The 16,906-nt window shown below is 32.0% G+C and overlaps 1 protein-coding gene across 1 annotated transcript in view; it reads left to right on the forward strand.

Annotated features, from left to right (window-relative positions):
- The window catches only part of LOC147071111 (zwei Ig domain protein zig-8-like), a 195,846-nt gene that overhangs the window by 81,319 nt on the left and 97,621 nt on the right, over positions 1 to 16,906 (forward strand). The window contains exon 2 of the mRNA XM_085948042.1: positions 4,098 to 4,207. Coding sequence (XP_085804168.1) covers positions 4,141 to 4,207 — 67 coding nt within the window. The 5' untranslated portion in view covers positions 4,098 to 4,140. The remainder of the gene's footprint in view (positions 1 to 4,097; positions 4,208 to 16,906) is intronic.

Genomic DNA, 16,906 nt, shown 5'->3' on the forward strand with positions numbered 1-16,906 from the left:
TTACATGATGTCTTCATAAATATAATACAAATCCGGACCCGAACGGTAATGAGACTTAAGGGGGGACATGCTCGTCGAAGGTCAAAAATGAGTTTTTATTGTATTTTCAAACCATGATCCTGGACACTCCTTAAACGTTGTAGATAATCTATTTATATAATTTTGAAGCCTTATTATCCTTTATAGTTATTTTAAACATTTGATGACTGCATGAAGTATTTTTGTTACATAAAATAGTATTCTTTTAAACCTCTCGCTCTAATGTTTTAGAATATAGTCATATTTCGGTACATAACTGTGCAATGGTGTTAAGATTTTTTACATTTATTAATTTTTAAACGCATTTATAAAACCATTAGCATAATTTATTACGAGATAATTTTTGTAAAATATTCACGATAAAAAATTATATTGATAATCTCTGTGATCCCAAATTTGACAAGAATTAGGCATTTTATTATTCAAAAAATCGGCAAGATTAACACATTTCAAGATAATTCTAAAGATATTTATTATAAGCTATGTCTTTGACCATTCAAGTGTGATAAAAATCTTATGAATAATGATTGCTTTATAATAATTATTGACCTAAGAATAAGGTAGTGTTTTTTTGAAATACGCCATTTCTTTTGTCATTCCCTAGTGGTTAAGCTACAACATACGGCCGTAGCCATAAAATGACAAACTATAATTAAAGTAAAGAGTAAAATTATGTTAACGCGCGTGTTTGAACATGTACTTAACCGAATTTTTTTTTATTTTTTTTTAAACGGTACATGTTCAAACACGCGCGTCAATATCATTTTACTCCCTACTTCAATTATAGTTTGTCAATTTATGGCTACGGCCGTATGTTGTAGCTTAACCACTGGGGAATGACAAAAGAAATGGCGTATTTCAAAAAAACACTACCTTATTCTTAGGTCAATAATTATTATAAAGCAATCATTATTCATAAGATTTTTATCACACTTGAATGGTCAAGGACATAGCTTATAATAAATATCTTTAGAATCATCTTGAAATGTGTTAATCTTGCCGATTTTTTGAATAATAAAATGCCTAATTCTTGTCAAATTTGGGATCACAGAGATTATCAATATAATTTTTTATCGTGAATATTTTACAAAAATTATCTCGTAATAAATTATGCTAATGGTTTTATAAATGCGTTTAAAAATTAATAAATGTAAAAAATCTTAACACCACTGCACAGTTATGTACCGAAATATGACTATATTCTAAAACATTAGAGCGAGAGGTTTAAAAGAATACCATTTTATGTAACAAAAATACTTCATGCAGTCATCAAATGTTTAAAATAACTATAAAGGATAATAAGGCTTCAAAATTATATAAATAGATCATCTACAACGTTTAAGGAGTGTCCAGGATCATGGTTTGAATATACAATAAAAACTCAATTTTGACCTTCGACGAGCATGTCCCCCCTTAAGTGTAAATGCATTTTAGAATGGTTTATAGAAGTCAAATAACTTGAAAATACCTCAGATATACCCACTAAAAAAAATATATTTGAAAAACAATACGATGCTCGACGGGATTTGAAACCGTATCCACTGGTAGCGCGCCATTGTGCATTAACCAAGTATGCTACGAGCCTCCTATCTAACTGCGACAATTTAAACTGGTAGCACATAATATATGAAATGCTTATCAAATTACGTTATTATTGACTATCAGTTTCTGTATATTAAATCAAGGAATAGTTAGCAAGTTCAAGTAGACATCATAACTAAAATATTTTTCGAGAGCCGGGCGTCGGTTTGTAATTAAGGTAATTAATATTCCTTGATTTAATACACAGAAACCGATAGTTAATCATAACGCAATTTGATAAAAATTTCATGTAGGACCTACTTAAGTTTAAAATTTTGCAATTAGATAGGTGGCTCGTAGCATAATTGATTATTGCACAGTGGCGCGATACCAGTGGTTATATGGGTTAAAATCGTATTTTTTTTTCAAAAATGATTTTTTATAGTGGGTGTTCTGAGGTGTTTTGAAGTTATGTATGTTTAATATGTATTGTAACATTCTCAAAATATTGTGAATTATTCGTTGAATAAACGAAAATGGTTTATTGAAGTGTTTTAAAAACGTATTCACAGTGCTCGAAAGATAAATTTATGTTCATATTATTCACAACCTTCATAGTTTCGTATAAGAAACAACTACCTTTAACGTCATTAACGTCAATATGAGGCCAGAGATCTTGGCATATTGTTTGACTTAAAATTTTATTTTCACTCACATCTTTTCTATTGCAATGCATGTAAGCCAGCTTCTAGGATTCATCAATGCGATAAGCTAAGAGTATTTCTCAATATGCGTTCACAATCCTGAGTTCTTATAAAGCTTCCTGAAAGCTAATTTTATAGCGTATCTAGAATAAATATCTTGGATATCTTTAATTGAATGTATATAACTATTTTTCTTTTTATAATTTTCTCAAACGAGTATTTTCCGACCATTTCTTCACGACTTTTCACTCGTTTGATCCTCGTAGGCAACTTATTCTCGTAAAGCATTTTTTTCTTATTCTTACGTGGTACAGCTTATAATCCAGATGTTCTGAAAAACTTGAATGTTAATGTAACTTTGATACTTTCTGCAATTTATTATTATCTACCGCAGATAAATTAAAAAAAAACATTAAATTTTGATTTACACGTGTCTAATAAAATTACGCTAATAAAATTTTGTCATATTCATGGAATCTACCCTCAAACGTATTATTTGCAGTCATTAATTAATTTTTCACCCCCTATGCTGCTTCTAAATAATACATGATCTATCTACCTGAACAAGACGTCTCTGGCATTCATTTTTGATTACATGTAAGTTGTACGTATGCAGTTTATCGTGGGACACTTATTCGTGCGCCGCAGTACGTGAAACATGAGTTTGTATAATATTTTATCAAATGACGAGTTCTTCGTTGAAAATTTCACCGTGGAATACATTTGTACGTATCTTACAAAATGCGGCTATAGTTTTTAAATAGTACTGTTCCAATTAGATTAACCCTAACCTAACATAGTAAAGACATCTCATAAAATTCGCCACATATTTTAGCATACGTACAAATATACTCTACGGTGAAATGTTCAACGAATAACTCGTTGTTTGATTAAATGTTACACGAACTCATGTTTCATGTACTGCAGCGCACGAATAAGTGTCTTGCAGTGAACTATTTCGTACAAATTTCCGTATACGTTCATTTTTTGGTTTCTTTACTTTTGCTGTAACTGTTATGTTAGCATACATTATTTTTAATGCTTTCATGAAAATAAAACAAACACTGATCCATAAAAGCTGACAATACCGTGACTGACTACACATTAATTTCTTAATTCCTGCTATTATTGCTACAAAATTTTCTCTCGTAAATAATATTAAAAGATAAAAAGAACTTTTTATATACCACGTTTTTAAATTTTATGTTGAATCATAATATAAACTTAACTTGACTAGCTTAAATTTAAATTTGATAGAAATAATACTGAAAGGTCATTTTGACACTCATATTGATTTCCATAGTAACGCACGTATATATTAATAATTTATTTGTTAGGACCCTAGCAACCAATAATAGTGGATTGGATTACGGTTTTTTTCCGAAATAACTTTTCATATAAAACAGAATTAACTGAAAATGAATTTAAGTCTACTTAAAAATTGCTAAAAGTATTTAAAAAAAAAATGCATTGGCATCGTGTTCTGATATATTCTAAATATTTCAAATGTCTAGCTAGTTGGGAAGTTAGTTAAAAATTGATTGCAAGATTTGTACCGGACAAACAACCATCGGAGAAAGAAGAATACGACCTAATAAAAACGTTGTAAAATACCCAAATATTTAAAAATACGCCATATTATTAAACCTTTTTTTTTACTGAATTATAAATGAAAGCTAATACAAATTCTCGTAGATCTCCTGATACTACTTGTGGAATCACATTAAGTCAATCTTTTAATAAAAGAAAGATATAATTAAAACAATTAATTCAAAAACTTTTTAAAATCAATGAATCTTCATAGTTTAAATATACTTTTTCTTTTGTTTACAGGATCATCAATTATTTCAATATCCTTTGAGTTGATGATGTAAAGATGGTGATATTTCCTGGAGGTCTTCCTCCAGCTTTTGCAGCACTTGCACTTCTATTTTGTTCATGTGGTAAGTAATCAAAATAAATATTTTATTTATAAATTTATTTGCTGTAATATTTTTGTTAATTTTACATTATCGTCTGTTACTGAAGTGCTTTGTTATTATTTTGTAGGAAAAAAAAATATTATTCAATAAGTAATTAAGTATGTAATTTCAAGTGTCTTCCTTTAGAATGTTAACAAAACTATAATAATTATTGTCCCAGATCAATACAAATGTCTGATGAAATATCCTCGTCGCAGGCGCAAAAGGTAGTGGCGAAGGGTGAAGGTAGGCTGTTACGATCCGCCATAAGTAGTGCACACTAAGTTTTGTCAGTCATAACTACATATTTTGTTTTCATTGAAATAAGACTGCAATTTACAGATGATGTTGATTAGTTTTTAAAATTCAATTAAACCCTCCGAAAACCAAGCCATAATAGTTAATAGTCATAAATACTCGGCTATCTAAAATTATGGAAATAAATTATACAAATATTTCATAATATAGAGAATAATATTTTTATCTATTATAGTTTGGTTAGGCAGGGCTCAAAGAATTAAAAAAAATGAACTATCAATATAATGTGTAATACGTAAGTATTCGTAATCCAACAAAAACAAATAATATTTTTTTTCGATCATGTCCGATCAAAATATGATCATAAGATGGGCCTCCACAATGTAGGGGTTTGTATTAACAGATTTTAGTTTTTTTACGATAAATGAATGTCACTCACTTGCTCAATCTATTAGGTCCATCCTTGACTCACATACAAATTGAAAAACAATTGGTGTACTTGCCAGACCCAGGATCAATCTTGAGGCCCACAGCGTTATAATTCCAACGCTTAAACCGCGCAGCCACAGTTTGGTTTAGGTAGAGGTTAATTGATTTAAAAACTAACCAACATCATCTGTAAATTCATAGTCATAGTCATCATAGTAGGTAGTCTTAGTTCAATAACGTATGACTAATAAAGTTTAACCGGTTAAGTGCCCAAAGCGTCTTTGCACGCCCTAATTACACCAATTCTTATGTTAATTACTATCAATTAACTAATTGCGGCATAGAAAAGATTAATGTGCACTATTTTTGGTGGATATTAACAGCCTACCTCTACTCTTTGCTACTGGCAAAAGGGGGGTTTTGAGTCTGGAAAAAATGTAAAATATAATGAAAACAGTCTTATATTAAAATTTGAGTACTTCCTGCAATCGGAAACACAGCTTGATTCACTCATTAAATTCATTAAAAAAATGTTTGTCATTTCCGCTGTGTAGACGGATTTGGCAACAAAAAGAGAATTAATAAAAAAATATTTATTGTAAAAATTATTAAAGGTATAATATTTTATCAGATTTTTTGAGAAAAAATTATATTATTACTTCCTTAATTTTTGTATTATGTATTTGTGAATATCAAAAGAAAACTAAAATCTATTTCACCCTAACTAAACCTGTTTTAATATAATTATACTTCTACCGACAAAATTATATTTCGATGAGGTAATCAAAACTTTTTAACAATTTACATCGCGCGAAAATGATGAAAGAAAAAAAATATTACATTTTGCGTAATATCTTTTCAGGTGTACAATCTTGTATAGCCACCTTATGAAATTTTTGTCATTTATTATTTAACTTCTTTTAGTTTCACTGCGAAAACACAAATTCTATCAGGCACCTGAAAGAACCCTCGGGACGTTTTTCGTTATATGAAAAAGAAAATCTTAGAATATTATTAATATTAAACTTCAAATTCACACACTTTGAATATATTTTCTTTGAGCTAACATTATGCTAATAAAGCTCAATATCATTAAAAATATGAGAGGAAATATTTTAATAACGTCTTCAAAAGTGACCTTCCACTGTGCCTAAAGCGCAAAGTGTTCAAACCAGTGTGTGCTTCCCGTAATCACATATGCGTGTGAAACATGGACCCTAAGTAAAAGAGAGATCCAGAAACTTAGAGTAGCACAACGTGGTATGGAGTGGTGCATGCTGGGCATAACGCGAAAAGACAAAAAGATGAATTAATGGAAAAGGAAGCAGACAAGGATGTGCGATGTAATAGAGTTCATTAAGTCTCAAGTGGAAATGGGCTGGACACATAGCTCGAATAAGATACAATCGTTGCACAACGTTAGCCATCCAGTGGTATCTAAGAGGTACGAAACATCTGCAAGGTAGACCTAGAAGCCGCTGGATAGATGAAATGGTATAGTTCTGCGGAAATACGTGGAAACGCAATTCACAAGACCGAGAGAAGTGGAAGAAGCTTGAAGAGGCCTTCATCCAGCAGTGGATAGATTTAGGCTGATGATGATGAAGATTATGAAATATGAAACATATGAAAGAAAAACATTGAATCCAATTACTAGAACATTTATGATTATGTGTGAGGATGGCACGGGTGTGTTTGCTATATTGTGTAGTTCGATGGAATGAAATTTGTTTACGTAAATATTAAACAGTATGATAGTACAGTATATTTGGCTACATATCTAGAGATATAATAAATATTATACTTAATATTCAAAATTGTGGTATATTGAACAATATAATCATTATCATAAGTCATCAGTCACAGGACCGAGAGAAATGGAAGAAGCTTGAAGAGGCCTTCATCCAGCAGTGGATAGATTCAGGTTGATGATGATGATGAGGAAATATTTTAACATAATAATGTATAAATAATCATAATGAAATTCTTTCTTAGCTTTCATTATAACAAAATTATATATGCATAATAAATAAGGCCACAATGTGAAATTGAAATAAATTTAATGAATTCGAGGAAAATAATGTTTCAATGAAACAAAGATAACAGAGTCTAACAAGTTAATTTACCATAATTTATGCTTTAACTGGTCATTCCGTTTTCTTGTATGCGCGATGAAAAAAATAAATCTTAAAATAATAACAGAGCTTAGAAAATGTGGAAAAAAGCTGGCGTAATCTGGCAACTTGACGTTGTATGATTAAAAACAGGGGCAATTTTATACTATCTGGACTTTTTCAGTCAAAGCAAAAAACGCAAGTCCGTTTTTGTTTTCGTCTACCATACGTTAATGTCTTCTTACTTTATTTATTTACCTACTGGCTATCCCCCTCGATTTTGTTCTTGTAAAATAGTAAACAGCAGCGGCGTGCAGTGAATTTTAATTGTAGGGATGCTGTTAATATAATATATTATATCGACTACCACTTTACCCTGTCACGCCCCATAGGCATAGGGCAAGCACAAATTTGCGCCATTTTTTTTTTTTTTTTACATACCATGAACATTAAAAATTATAAATTTAAGACGTTCACAATATGACATTTGACATGGAAGCACACCGAATGAGCTAAGTGGTCCCTTTTTTTAGAATTTGTAAAAGAACGCCCACCTATAATCATCCTCACGTAGGTGGACTATATTAACATCCGAAGCAATTTGGTTGAACATAGTTATTGCCCTCCCAATTAGCATCACCAATGGCAGGTTAGTTTTCCATCTTGGGAGAACAAACAACTTACTGATACTCCCGATTTCTAAGCTAGTTACCAGGGACACACAAGTCAACACCACTACGAAAAAAATACGTGACAGATATTGATATATTGGTATATCGTCAACTCTTGTGCCTCCTACCATGCCAGTCCTGCAACGCGTAGATCACTTTTGTAGCACCACCATAAGGTGAGAGAAGGATGGTCAAGCCTTTAGAACCCCTGAGGTTGTGCCAAAAGAGTACGTCGAACTCTCTGGTGGCATCATGAACAAAATGTCCCAGCTACGTGAAGTGTCTCTTCGACCATCCATATAACTTAATATATTGAGAGACCCTATACTTGGACTATCGTGTAGATCAGTACTTCCCAACATGTTTTATACCTGTAAGCCGGTGATAATAGAGAAAATACTATTCTAACACAAAAATACAAACTATTACTTATAGTCATTACGTTTGAGGCGTGTATTTTCAAAGTGACACTCAAATTTTTTTGGTAAAAGCCAAAAAACTGTTAACGGTGTAGATGTTTCATTATTATGATGTTTTTTGTATTGGAATAAGTTACTTAATAATATGTAGGTAACTAACACCAATTTTGAAGTTGATTTTTCTACTGAATTGAATGCTATTAGGATTGTCTATACAAAAAAATACTTGTTCAAAATTTTATTCTTTAAATTCTGGCATTCGTAACTCATTTTTGTTAAGTAGTGGAATAAGTTCACTTTGAAAATATACCCCTCGTTTATTAGTTTTTAATGCATATATTATAATAGAACATAAAAGTACAATAATTGTGTCGCTAGATTTCAAAATCAGCCAAGTCCATAATAGATGAATAGGAGAAAAACAGCTTTCTGTTTTCTCAAATACACAGTCACAAGGGTGAAAGTTTATATCATTTCGAGTATAGAATATTTAAAATTAAAAAACTCCACATTTTGATAATGCAGAAATGTTAGAAAGCAGTAGTTCTTCAGAAATTCACAAAAAAGTAAAAAATACCTAAAGGTGGACTTAGCTGATTTTGAAATGCAGTGACACAATTTGCGAACACAAAAAATATATAATATGAAATCGATTGTTAATTATTAAAATAATGAGAAACGGATCAGTCAGGATAGGTCTTCTGAAATTTTGAGAAAGCAATATATTTTTTTAAATAGTGCAACATCTACTACGTATAAATTGCCAGAATATTATTTTTTTGTAGATAAGAATCGTTGCATTGAGATGGTCAAAAAATTCTTCTGGCACGAATAATTGGTAGTCAAAAATACTGATACTAATTTAATGGGTTTGTAACTTACAGGTAGATATTATTCTTCCTTTGAAAGCTATTTTTGGAGCGACAGAGAATTTCTGCAAAACACTGATCTAGATAACCCATGCCTTCTTCGTCGACCCTCAATGCTTCCGCTAAGAATCAGACTTTTCAAATTATTGTATTTCCTTCTGGCAATATCCGGTATTATAAATACCGGATATCCGATATTTTGAGTACTAATATTGTAATTAATTACTAGTAAGAGCAGGCAAGATGCTAAAAGTCGTCAATCATTCATCATCATTTGAGGAGTATAGAAGCAAAGGCAGCAATCTTGGAAAAATTGGCAAAATAACCTATGAATGTAGAAATATAGAGCTGCTCATTATGCACATGGTAATACAATATGTGAGACGCAAACCTTGCATTTTTTCATACAAAAATCACTTTAAAAATTCACATTAGAAGCAAAGGCTGTTTTGCTCGCATTATAAAATGGCCGCTCGGTACAATTTGGGAGTGAACACAGCAAACTTTCAATTTTTAATTTTTCAATTTCGCTAAACCAGCAATCTTATAAATTTGGAAGCAAATGTGGAAATATTGACTTTTATAATTAAATTCTCTTAATAAATGAAGCAAAGTTACCGATTTTTATTATACAGATTATCTTTTTAACCTTATTTCTAGATTGAAAAAATAAACAAAAAGTTTTGCATTAAACTCATATGCCTTAAATTAGTTTTTTAGCTTTTTCTAAACACTGTTTTGGTAGAAAGCTGCCTTTGCTTCTATACCGCTGATTTATGGCACTACAACCCTTGGTAGGTCTTTGCCTCGTTCAATCCTGGACGATCCAGTGCCGACACTTTCCAATTTTTAAATCTCGTGTGGCGCAGTCCAGCCATCTCAATTTCGGCCGTCCAGGTCTTTTCTTGCCATCGAGGATTGCGTAGGTACGTAGCCCGCCTCGCCGATATGTCCATGGCATTATATGCACGTGGCCGATCCAGCGCAGTCTCTACATTTTAATATGCCACGTGATCTTTTCGCCCTTATAGAGCGTGTACTGTCCGATAACAAGATCTCGTCGACAACCGGAAGTCACTGTAGTCGCATATAGAAGACTTCTCAGTAACGTACCTGTCATGGCGGTAACGCGTGTATAAATAATGCATCGGCTCTCTTTTTAGGTACGATTTCTTTTCTTCTGCGCGATAAACAAAAAGTTTACTAATAATTATGTTAATATAATTCCTGTTCATTTTAGACATATTGTTATTATTAAAAGCATCAAATTACATAATTTTACAGATCTGTACACCACGGAAGCATAAAATAAAATGATAAATTTAGGGGCGTTGCTCATTTGAAAACGTAAGTGCGATTAACTAAACAGGAGGGGCTTGTTAGTCCACAGTTTTCACACGTGGATAAAAATTTCTTGTTCGACAGTACAGTCGTCAATCATTAGTCACTGAAAAGCGTCGTTTTTCAGTAACTGACTGTTTTGATCAATTATCATGATGATGGCATTGAATTATTTTATTTCAAGATGTAGGTATCTACTTTTCATTTCTTTATATTTAAGAGCATACACAAGTGAAACGGTAAATAATTTTCAACAGTAGGTGGAACGAAATTTCGCAGCCGTCGCCAATCGGACACTGACAGTCGAGGTGTGAGCACGTCAATTTATTTTGTGATGGCGTCAGAAGAAAACATTCTTAAGTCGTGTAAAGATGAATAAAAAACATTTCGTATGTACTTGAAAAAGAAAACATGTCAATGAATATACTATTATTATTACGAATATAATAATAAACATAAAATTAAAAGGACGCATGTTGAATTTTTATGACAAATTATATTTCGTTCGGCTCGCGTCATTTGCACAATCCGCGCATCGCTTAGTCCCGATCTTTTTAGACCATGCTACAGCTAAAGTATAGCCTTAAGGAGTAAACCAATTTTATTGTATGATTTTGCAATAACTGTAGTATAGTTTTCGTATCCAAAGTTGAATAGTTTCTATTTTATTTTATTTTCCATGACAGAAAGATATTAAATTCCAGGGGTCTAATAATATTGCCACATCTCTATTGTTTCCCCAGGCAGTATTTTTATATAACAAAGGAAGTTATTTGTCAAAAAAATTGATAATAAATAATAAATTTTCATAAAACGTCCGTGGTATCACGAAATATAATAAATTTCTTGTTTTTTTTAATGTAACGAACGCGTATCATATTATCCACACATTTATGAAATTAATTTTTGCTATTTCAATTTACTGAAATCTTTTTATAACAAGCTAATATCCCGCTAGTACTAAAACCATTCATTCCATAGCTAATGCAAAAGCGCCTAAGTATGTAATTTAAAAACGGCAAATTGTATTTCTGTCACGCGAGCGTGTCAACCCACACGCGGCAGCCATGTTCCGTTTTGTTTAGGATAACGTAAGAAAATGTGGGTTGGCTGTTTCCGTGTATGAGGTCATCGCGAATAAATATTTCATATTTTTTATGCGTTTTTCATTTTGCTAAAGTGTACGTGAAGTATTCGAACTATTTCAGAATAATTAAAGATTCATAATTAATAATGTCAGATTTTATAATAATTGTATTACATACAACTTGAAAACACCTCAGATACCCACTAGAAAAAAATATATTTGAAAAATATACGTGTATGTCCTACTGTCCTACTAGTTTAAAATGTTTTCATTAGATAGGAGGCTCGTAGCATAATTGGTTAATGCACAGATTGACGCGACCCCAATGATACGGCTTCAAATCCCGTCGAGTTTCCTATTCTGTTTCATTTTTTTTTTCTAGTGGATATATAATATCTGAGGCGTTTTCAAAATTTATGCATGTTCAATATATTATGGAATGTTACATTTTCAAAATCTTGTAAATTATTCATTTGAATAAAAGAAATGGTTTATGAAAAATTGTATTACAATAATTGAATCATGTCACACAAGTAAATAATAAATAACAGCGAGAGAATTTAATGACGTCTATATTTTTGCAATGATAACATACCATGTATGTAAGATTCTTCTTCTTCTTTCACTCTATCACGCTCTAGCATTGGGGCATAGGGCAAGCACAAGATCGCACTACTGTACGAAATTTTTTTTTGGCTATGTGTAAAAACTATGAACTAACATGCTTCACCCATTTTTAACCGCAATTCCATTATAAGCTCCTCCCATTTAGTAAATAACAGGACCTAGAAGCGTAACCAAGAAGATGTTTTCGTACAGTACATCTCACGGTGCATTGCCAACTCTCGAGCCTCCCGCCATGCTAAACCTGCTACGCGTATATCATTTTTGCAGCACCGATGCAGGGTGACGAATGACCGGCCATGGCGACGGACCTATCGGGTCTCTGCCACAAGGATATGAAGTGTCTCACTTTCTGTCGGCATCTAGAACGGATGTCACAGCCACGTGAAGCGTCTCATTATGATTATCTCAATCACCGAGGGCTGTTGTGTGTAAATATGTATTATTTAGAATATGAAAGAACATTAATTTTAATTGACAGTGTCAGAAAATTAGTAGGTTATACTGGTTTTAATATTATAGTATGAAGCTCGGACGTTATGTATGTGATTAATTTTCCACGTCTAAGAAAATAACGAAGAAAACTGTAATATATTGGATGTGCAAGAAAATGTTAATTTAGTTTTCAGCGCATAAGAAAAACTAATAATTTTCTTTATATTATATAGCCGTTGAGTGAGTTAATTATGCTTTACGAACGAAATGAGTATGCTGAACTCTGCAATAGCAAGGACGTCAGTGAAAAATAGCCCACCATTAGTTGGAAAATAATCGCCCCGAGGCCCGTGTGAAAAATCACCCACTCTGAATAATTAAGCAAGCCGGTGCATAGTTTAGTGCAGTCGCCGGGAAATTCCCGCATAATAATATTATAATAATAAAATATGGCGGCGTCGGAAGACCAAAAAAACCCCCTCTTGCACCTGCACTATGCAAATTTCATAACGACTTAGTGCGGTGATTCGCAAACTAGGTGTCATTCAGCGTTGAAGGCGCTGGCTTTGCATAAAAGTGATGCCAGCAAAATCATTTGCTTATCTGATTTTAGAAGGAGTACACCATAGTCCGATATTTTATGTTTATAATTAAATTAAATTATGATTACGTTTAAAATAACGAGATTCACTATTATTCAATTAATTTATACTTATCAATGTAAAGAGAAAACTTATTTTATTTTATTATAATATACTCGCATTGGAACATAGAGCAAGCACAAAATACATTTGCGAAGCTATTATTAAGTTAGTGCTTCAGAACGTTTCCGTTATTTTCATTGGTCCAAATTAACACGGAAGCCATTCCATACACAAGGCGGTTATAGGCGGTTATCGACAACAAAAACATAGACCCCTCCAAACCAACACGTCTCGCACCACACTCCGTCTTAATCAAGCGTATCACGAAGTCCTACGTTTGGATGTGAATCATTGGCAGTTTTTACGCCTGAGAATATTAACGGTCTCAAGTGAGCTTTGACTGAGTTTACTGAAATAATTTAATAAAAATTGCTATGGCAAAGACAAGCATGGATACTTAACAGATATAAATAAATTTAATGATATATGATACAAAAATAAAGCTAAAACAATACGGATAAACTAAATTATGTGAAGAAATCTTTACGTCCACAATAAGACGCCGATTTTTTTAATTGCAATATAATTGGCCTTTGTGGCGACTAGGTCGGACGGCCCGATGGGCCCAACAGCTGACTGGACCGATTTAAGCATCTCTGACAGTTATTTCTAATAATTGGTAAATTCGTAAATTTAAGTTTGTAGACATGTCGGTCAAATTCGGGTTTGTTCGTGCTGGCGTATCCACCTGAACCCCATTTTTTTTATTAAAACGTCAAACATATCAACATAACCTACAATTTTATTAGCCATGTCATTGTGATTGGAGTATTTAGTAAAACATGCCCATATGATCTTATTAGGATCAAACATGGTCAAAAGGAAAGAATTTATCATGTTTGAAAATATAATCAAAACACATGCGATTTATTAGTATCTAGTAAAATTCCGTTTAGCAAGTATGCTTACTGAAGAGAGAACCAAACGACATGAATGTATGATAATTTATGGAAATTCAAAAAAGTTATTTTTCTGTAAAATATGTTGCTACCTCAGCATAAGGCCCGTTTTAGATGGGACACCGGTGTCGCGCTCGATATAATATAGGAGGCCTTTGTATTCGAATAAAGGGGCCTTTCTCTGACTCATTTGCTCTGGGGCGTTCATAAACAAAATATGAACGTCCCTTTATTCGAATACCTGCCTCCTTTATTAATACGAGCGCGACACCGGTGTCCCGTCTGAAACGGGCTTAAGGTTACACTATTTGACAAAATGTCAGTTTTGATTTACAAAATATGGAGAATCAGTTGAAGTTTTTAGGCAAGCTTGCACTATTTTTGTAGACATTTATTTTATCATAATATTTCAGATAAATTTATAATATGACATCAACATGAATATCAAAGGAGTATAATAATTTTTTCACTGCAAACTACAGTTTATTACATAAATTGATCTAATTTAAATATGGAAGAGAATTTAAGGTAGTTATTTATAATTTTAGATTAACTGTTATTTTTTTAGGATATTTACATCATAATAATAAATAAATACTTTATAAAAATGTCTAATTACTCTTTTATTGGTATTTAAAACTTTGACAGGCGTTTTCTCCTAACTGGTTTTTATCAAATAGTGTACCCATGTATGACAATATGTGATAAACATATGATTAATTACCGTAATACTTCATGCATACCCTGCGTCAATACTACCACAGAACACCAACATAACTGCAAATCGTTTTCAGCGTACAACAATGACTCTGTAGAACGCATTACCTATACTGAGGCAGCGATGTATGGAAATGAGGTGATGATTTGTTTATGCGACTTTGAGGTGATGCAAATGAAAAAAATTGAGAATCACCAGCATACCAATGTGCCAGCAAAAATAATAAAAAGCTTGATAGTGGGTGCCGGAGACCTCGTTTGGCACCTTAATGGCAGCATAACTCTGACACAGGTGCCAACAGCTGCTGTCAGCACATCCTCTCTCCGGTAATGATGTCCTTATGAAGAGACGTGAGAAGGAAGTGAGCTTGAATGGTGACTTAGTTTACATATTTTATGAGTTGCGCCAATGAACTGAACTACTGACATAGAGTGAGAATTACAATCTTGTTCCAATGATATAAAAAATAAGTTTTTTTTATTAAGTCTACTGTAACTGAGTTATTTATGTTGATAGTTATTTTTAAGCAATAAACTTATCTTCATAATGATATTTAGATAACTAAATTTAATAATATTAAATACAATACGTAGCTTCCGTAGTGCGTTGTTGTATTTATCTATATGTTAACATTTTACAACTTCGTTCATAATACTATAATTATTATTTTATAGCATATTATGGAGTAATAGCAGTTTGAAGTTTGACATCCCTCGAACAACTAAATAATTACGAGATAAAAAGAACTTTTTTATACACCACGTTTTTAAATTTTCTGTTGAATCATATAAACTTGACAATTATATGTATTAATAATTTAGAACATTGATAATGCAATTGTCAACAAATCATTTTTTTTTTGCTATTTTGCAACAAACAAACAATAATATAGAATACTGAAATGTCATTTTCATTTCCATAGTAACGCACGTATATATTAATAATTTAGTTGCTAGGACCACCCCCTTAGCAACTAATAATAGTGGATTGGATTACGGATTTCTTCCAAAATAACTTTTCATACAAAACAGAATTAACTGAAAATGAATTTAATTCTACTTGATGGCTAAAAGTATTAAAAGAATGCATTGGCATCGTGTTCTGATATATTCTAAAAGTTTCAAATGTCTTGCTAGTCGGGAAATTAGTTAAAAATCGATTGCAAGATTTCTACTGGATAAACAACCACCAGACAAACAAGAATACGAGCTAAGAAAGACGTGGTAAAATAAAATCTTTGTAACAAACACCGATTTTGAAGTTGATTTTTCTACTGAATTGAATGCTATTTATTAAGCTATTCTATACAAAAAATACTTGTTTAAAATTGATTTAATTAAATTCTGGCATTCATTACTCATTTTCTTTAAATAATGTAATAAGTTAACTTTGAAAATACACCCCTCAATTATTCTAGTTTTAAATTCTGTAAAACTATATTGTGGTATTTAAATAAAATTGTACCACGCATTTGATAAAACCTTTCTACATTATTTGAATACGTATATTTTCCTTTTAATAATACTCGTATTATGCGGATTTATGAATTAATAGATTATTCGGTTGGCAGCTGCAAAATATATGCATAAATTGAATTCTTCCACCCTGATAAAGCAACCCCGGCAGAGTAAAGTATTACTACATCAGTGCATTTTCAAAACGTCTCCATGACGCGAGCATTCGCATTATGAATTTTTAATTTAAAATAATGCTACCTTTATTCGTTATCGTATGCAAAACGTGGTGCAGAGGTTATAAACAAATCCCATCCCCACATTTTAAGCTGGTAGCACCTCGTTAAAGAATCTCGTATATTTTGCGGTTCGAAGAACTGTATGTATATAATATAGGGCGTTTGATTTAATAAGACTACAACTTTGAAAATATTTAAAAAAACTTTATTTGTTTAAAAATAATATTTATTGAAAACATTACACATAATATATTAGAGTAGACTCCCGATTATTTGGGCTAATGGTAGAGAGAGGCGGCATGGATAAATGAAAAACACGGATAATCTCGACTACCTCATGGAATAACACACTAACTCTAAATTATCAACTTTTCAGGAGAGCAAAAAAACCATTGAAAAAAATGTGTAGCGAAAGCCGTT

This window comes from Rhyacophila brunnea, unplaced genomic scaffold (genome assembly GCF_057557595.1).
Source record: "Rhyacophila brunnea isolate RB1 unplaced genomic scaffold, BYU_Rbru_1.0 scaffold_20, whole genome shotgun sequence".
Classification (NCBI taxonomy): Eukaryota; Metazoa; Arthropoda; class Insecta; order Trichoptera; family Rhyacophilidae; genus Rhyacophila; species Rhyacophila brunnea.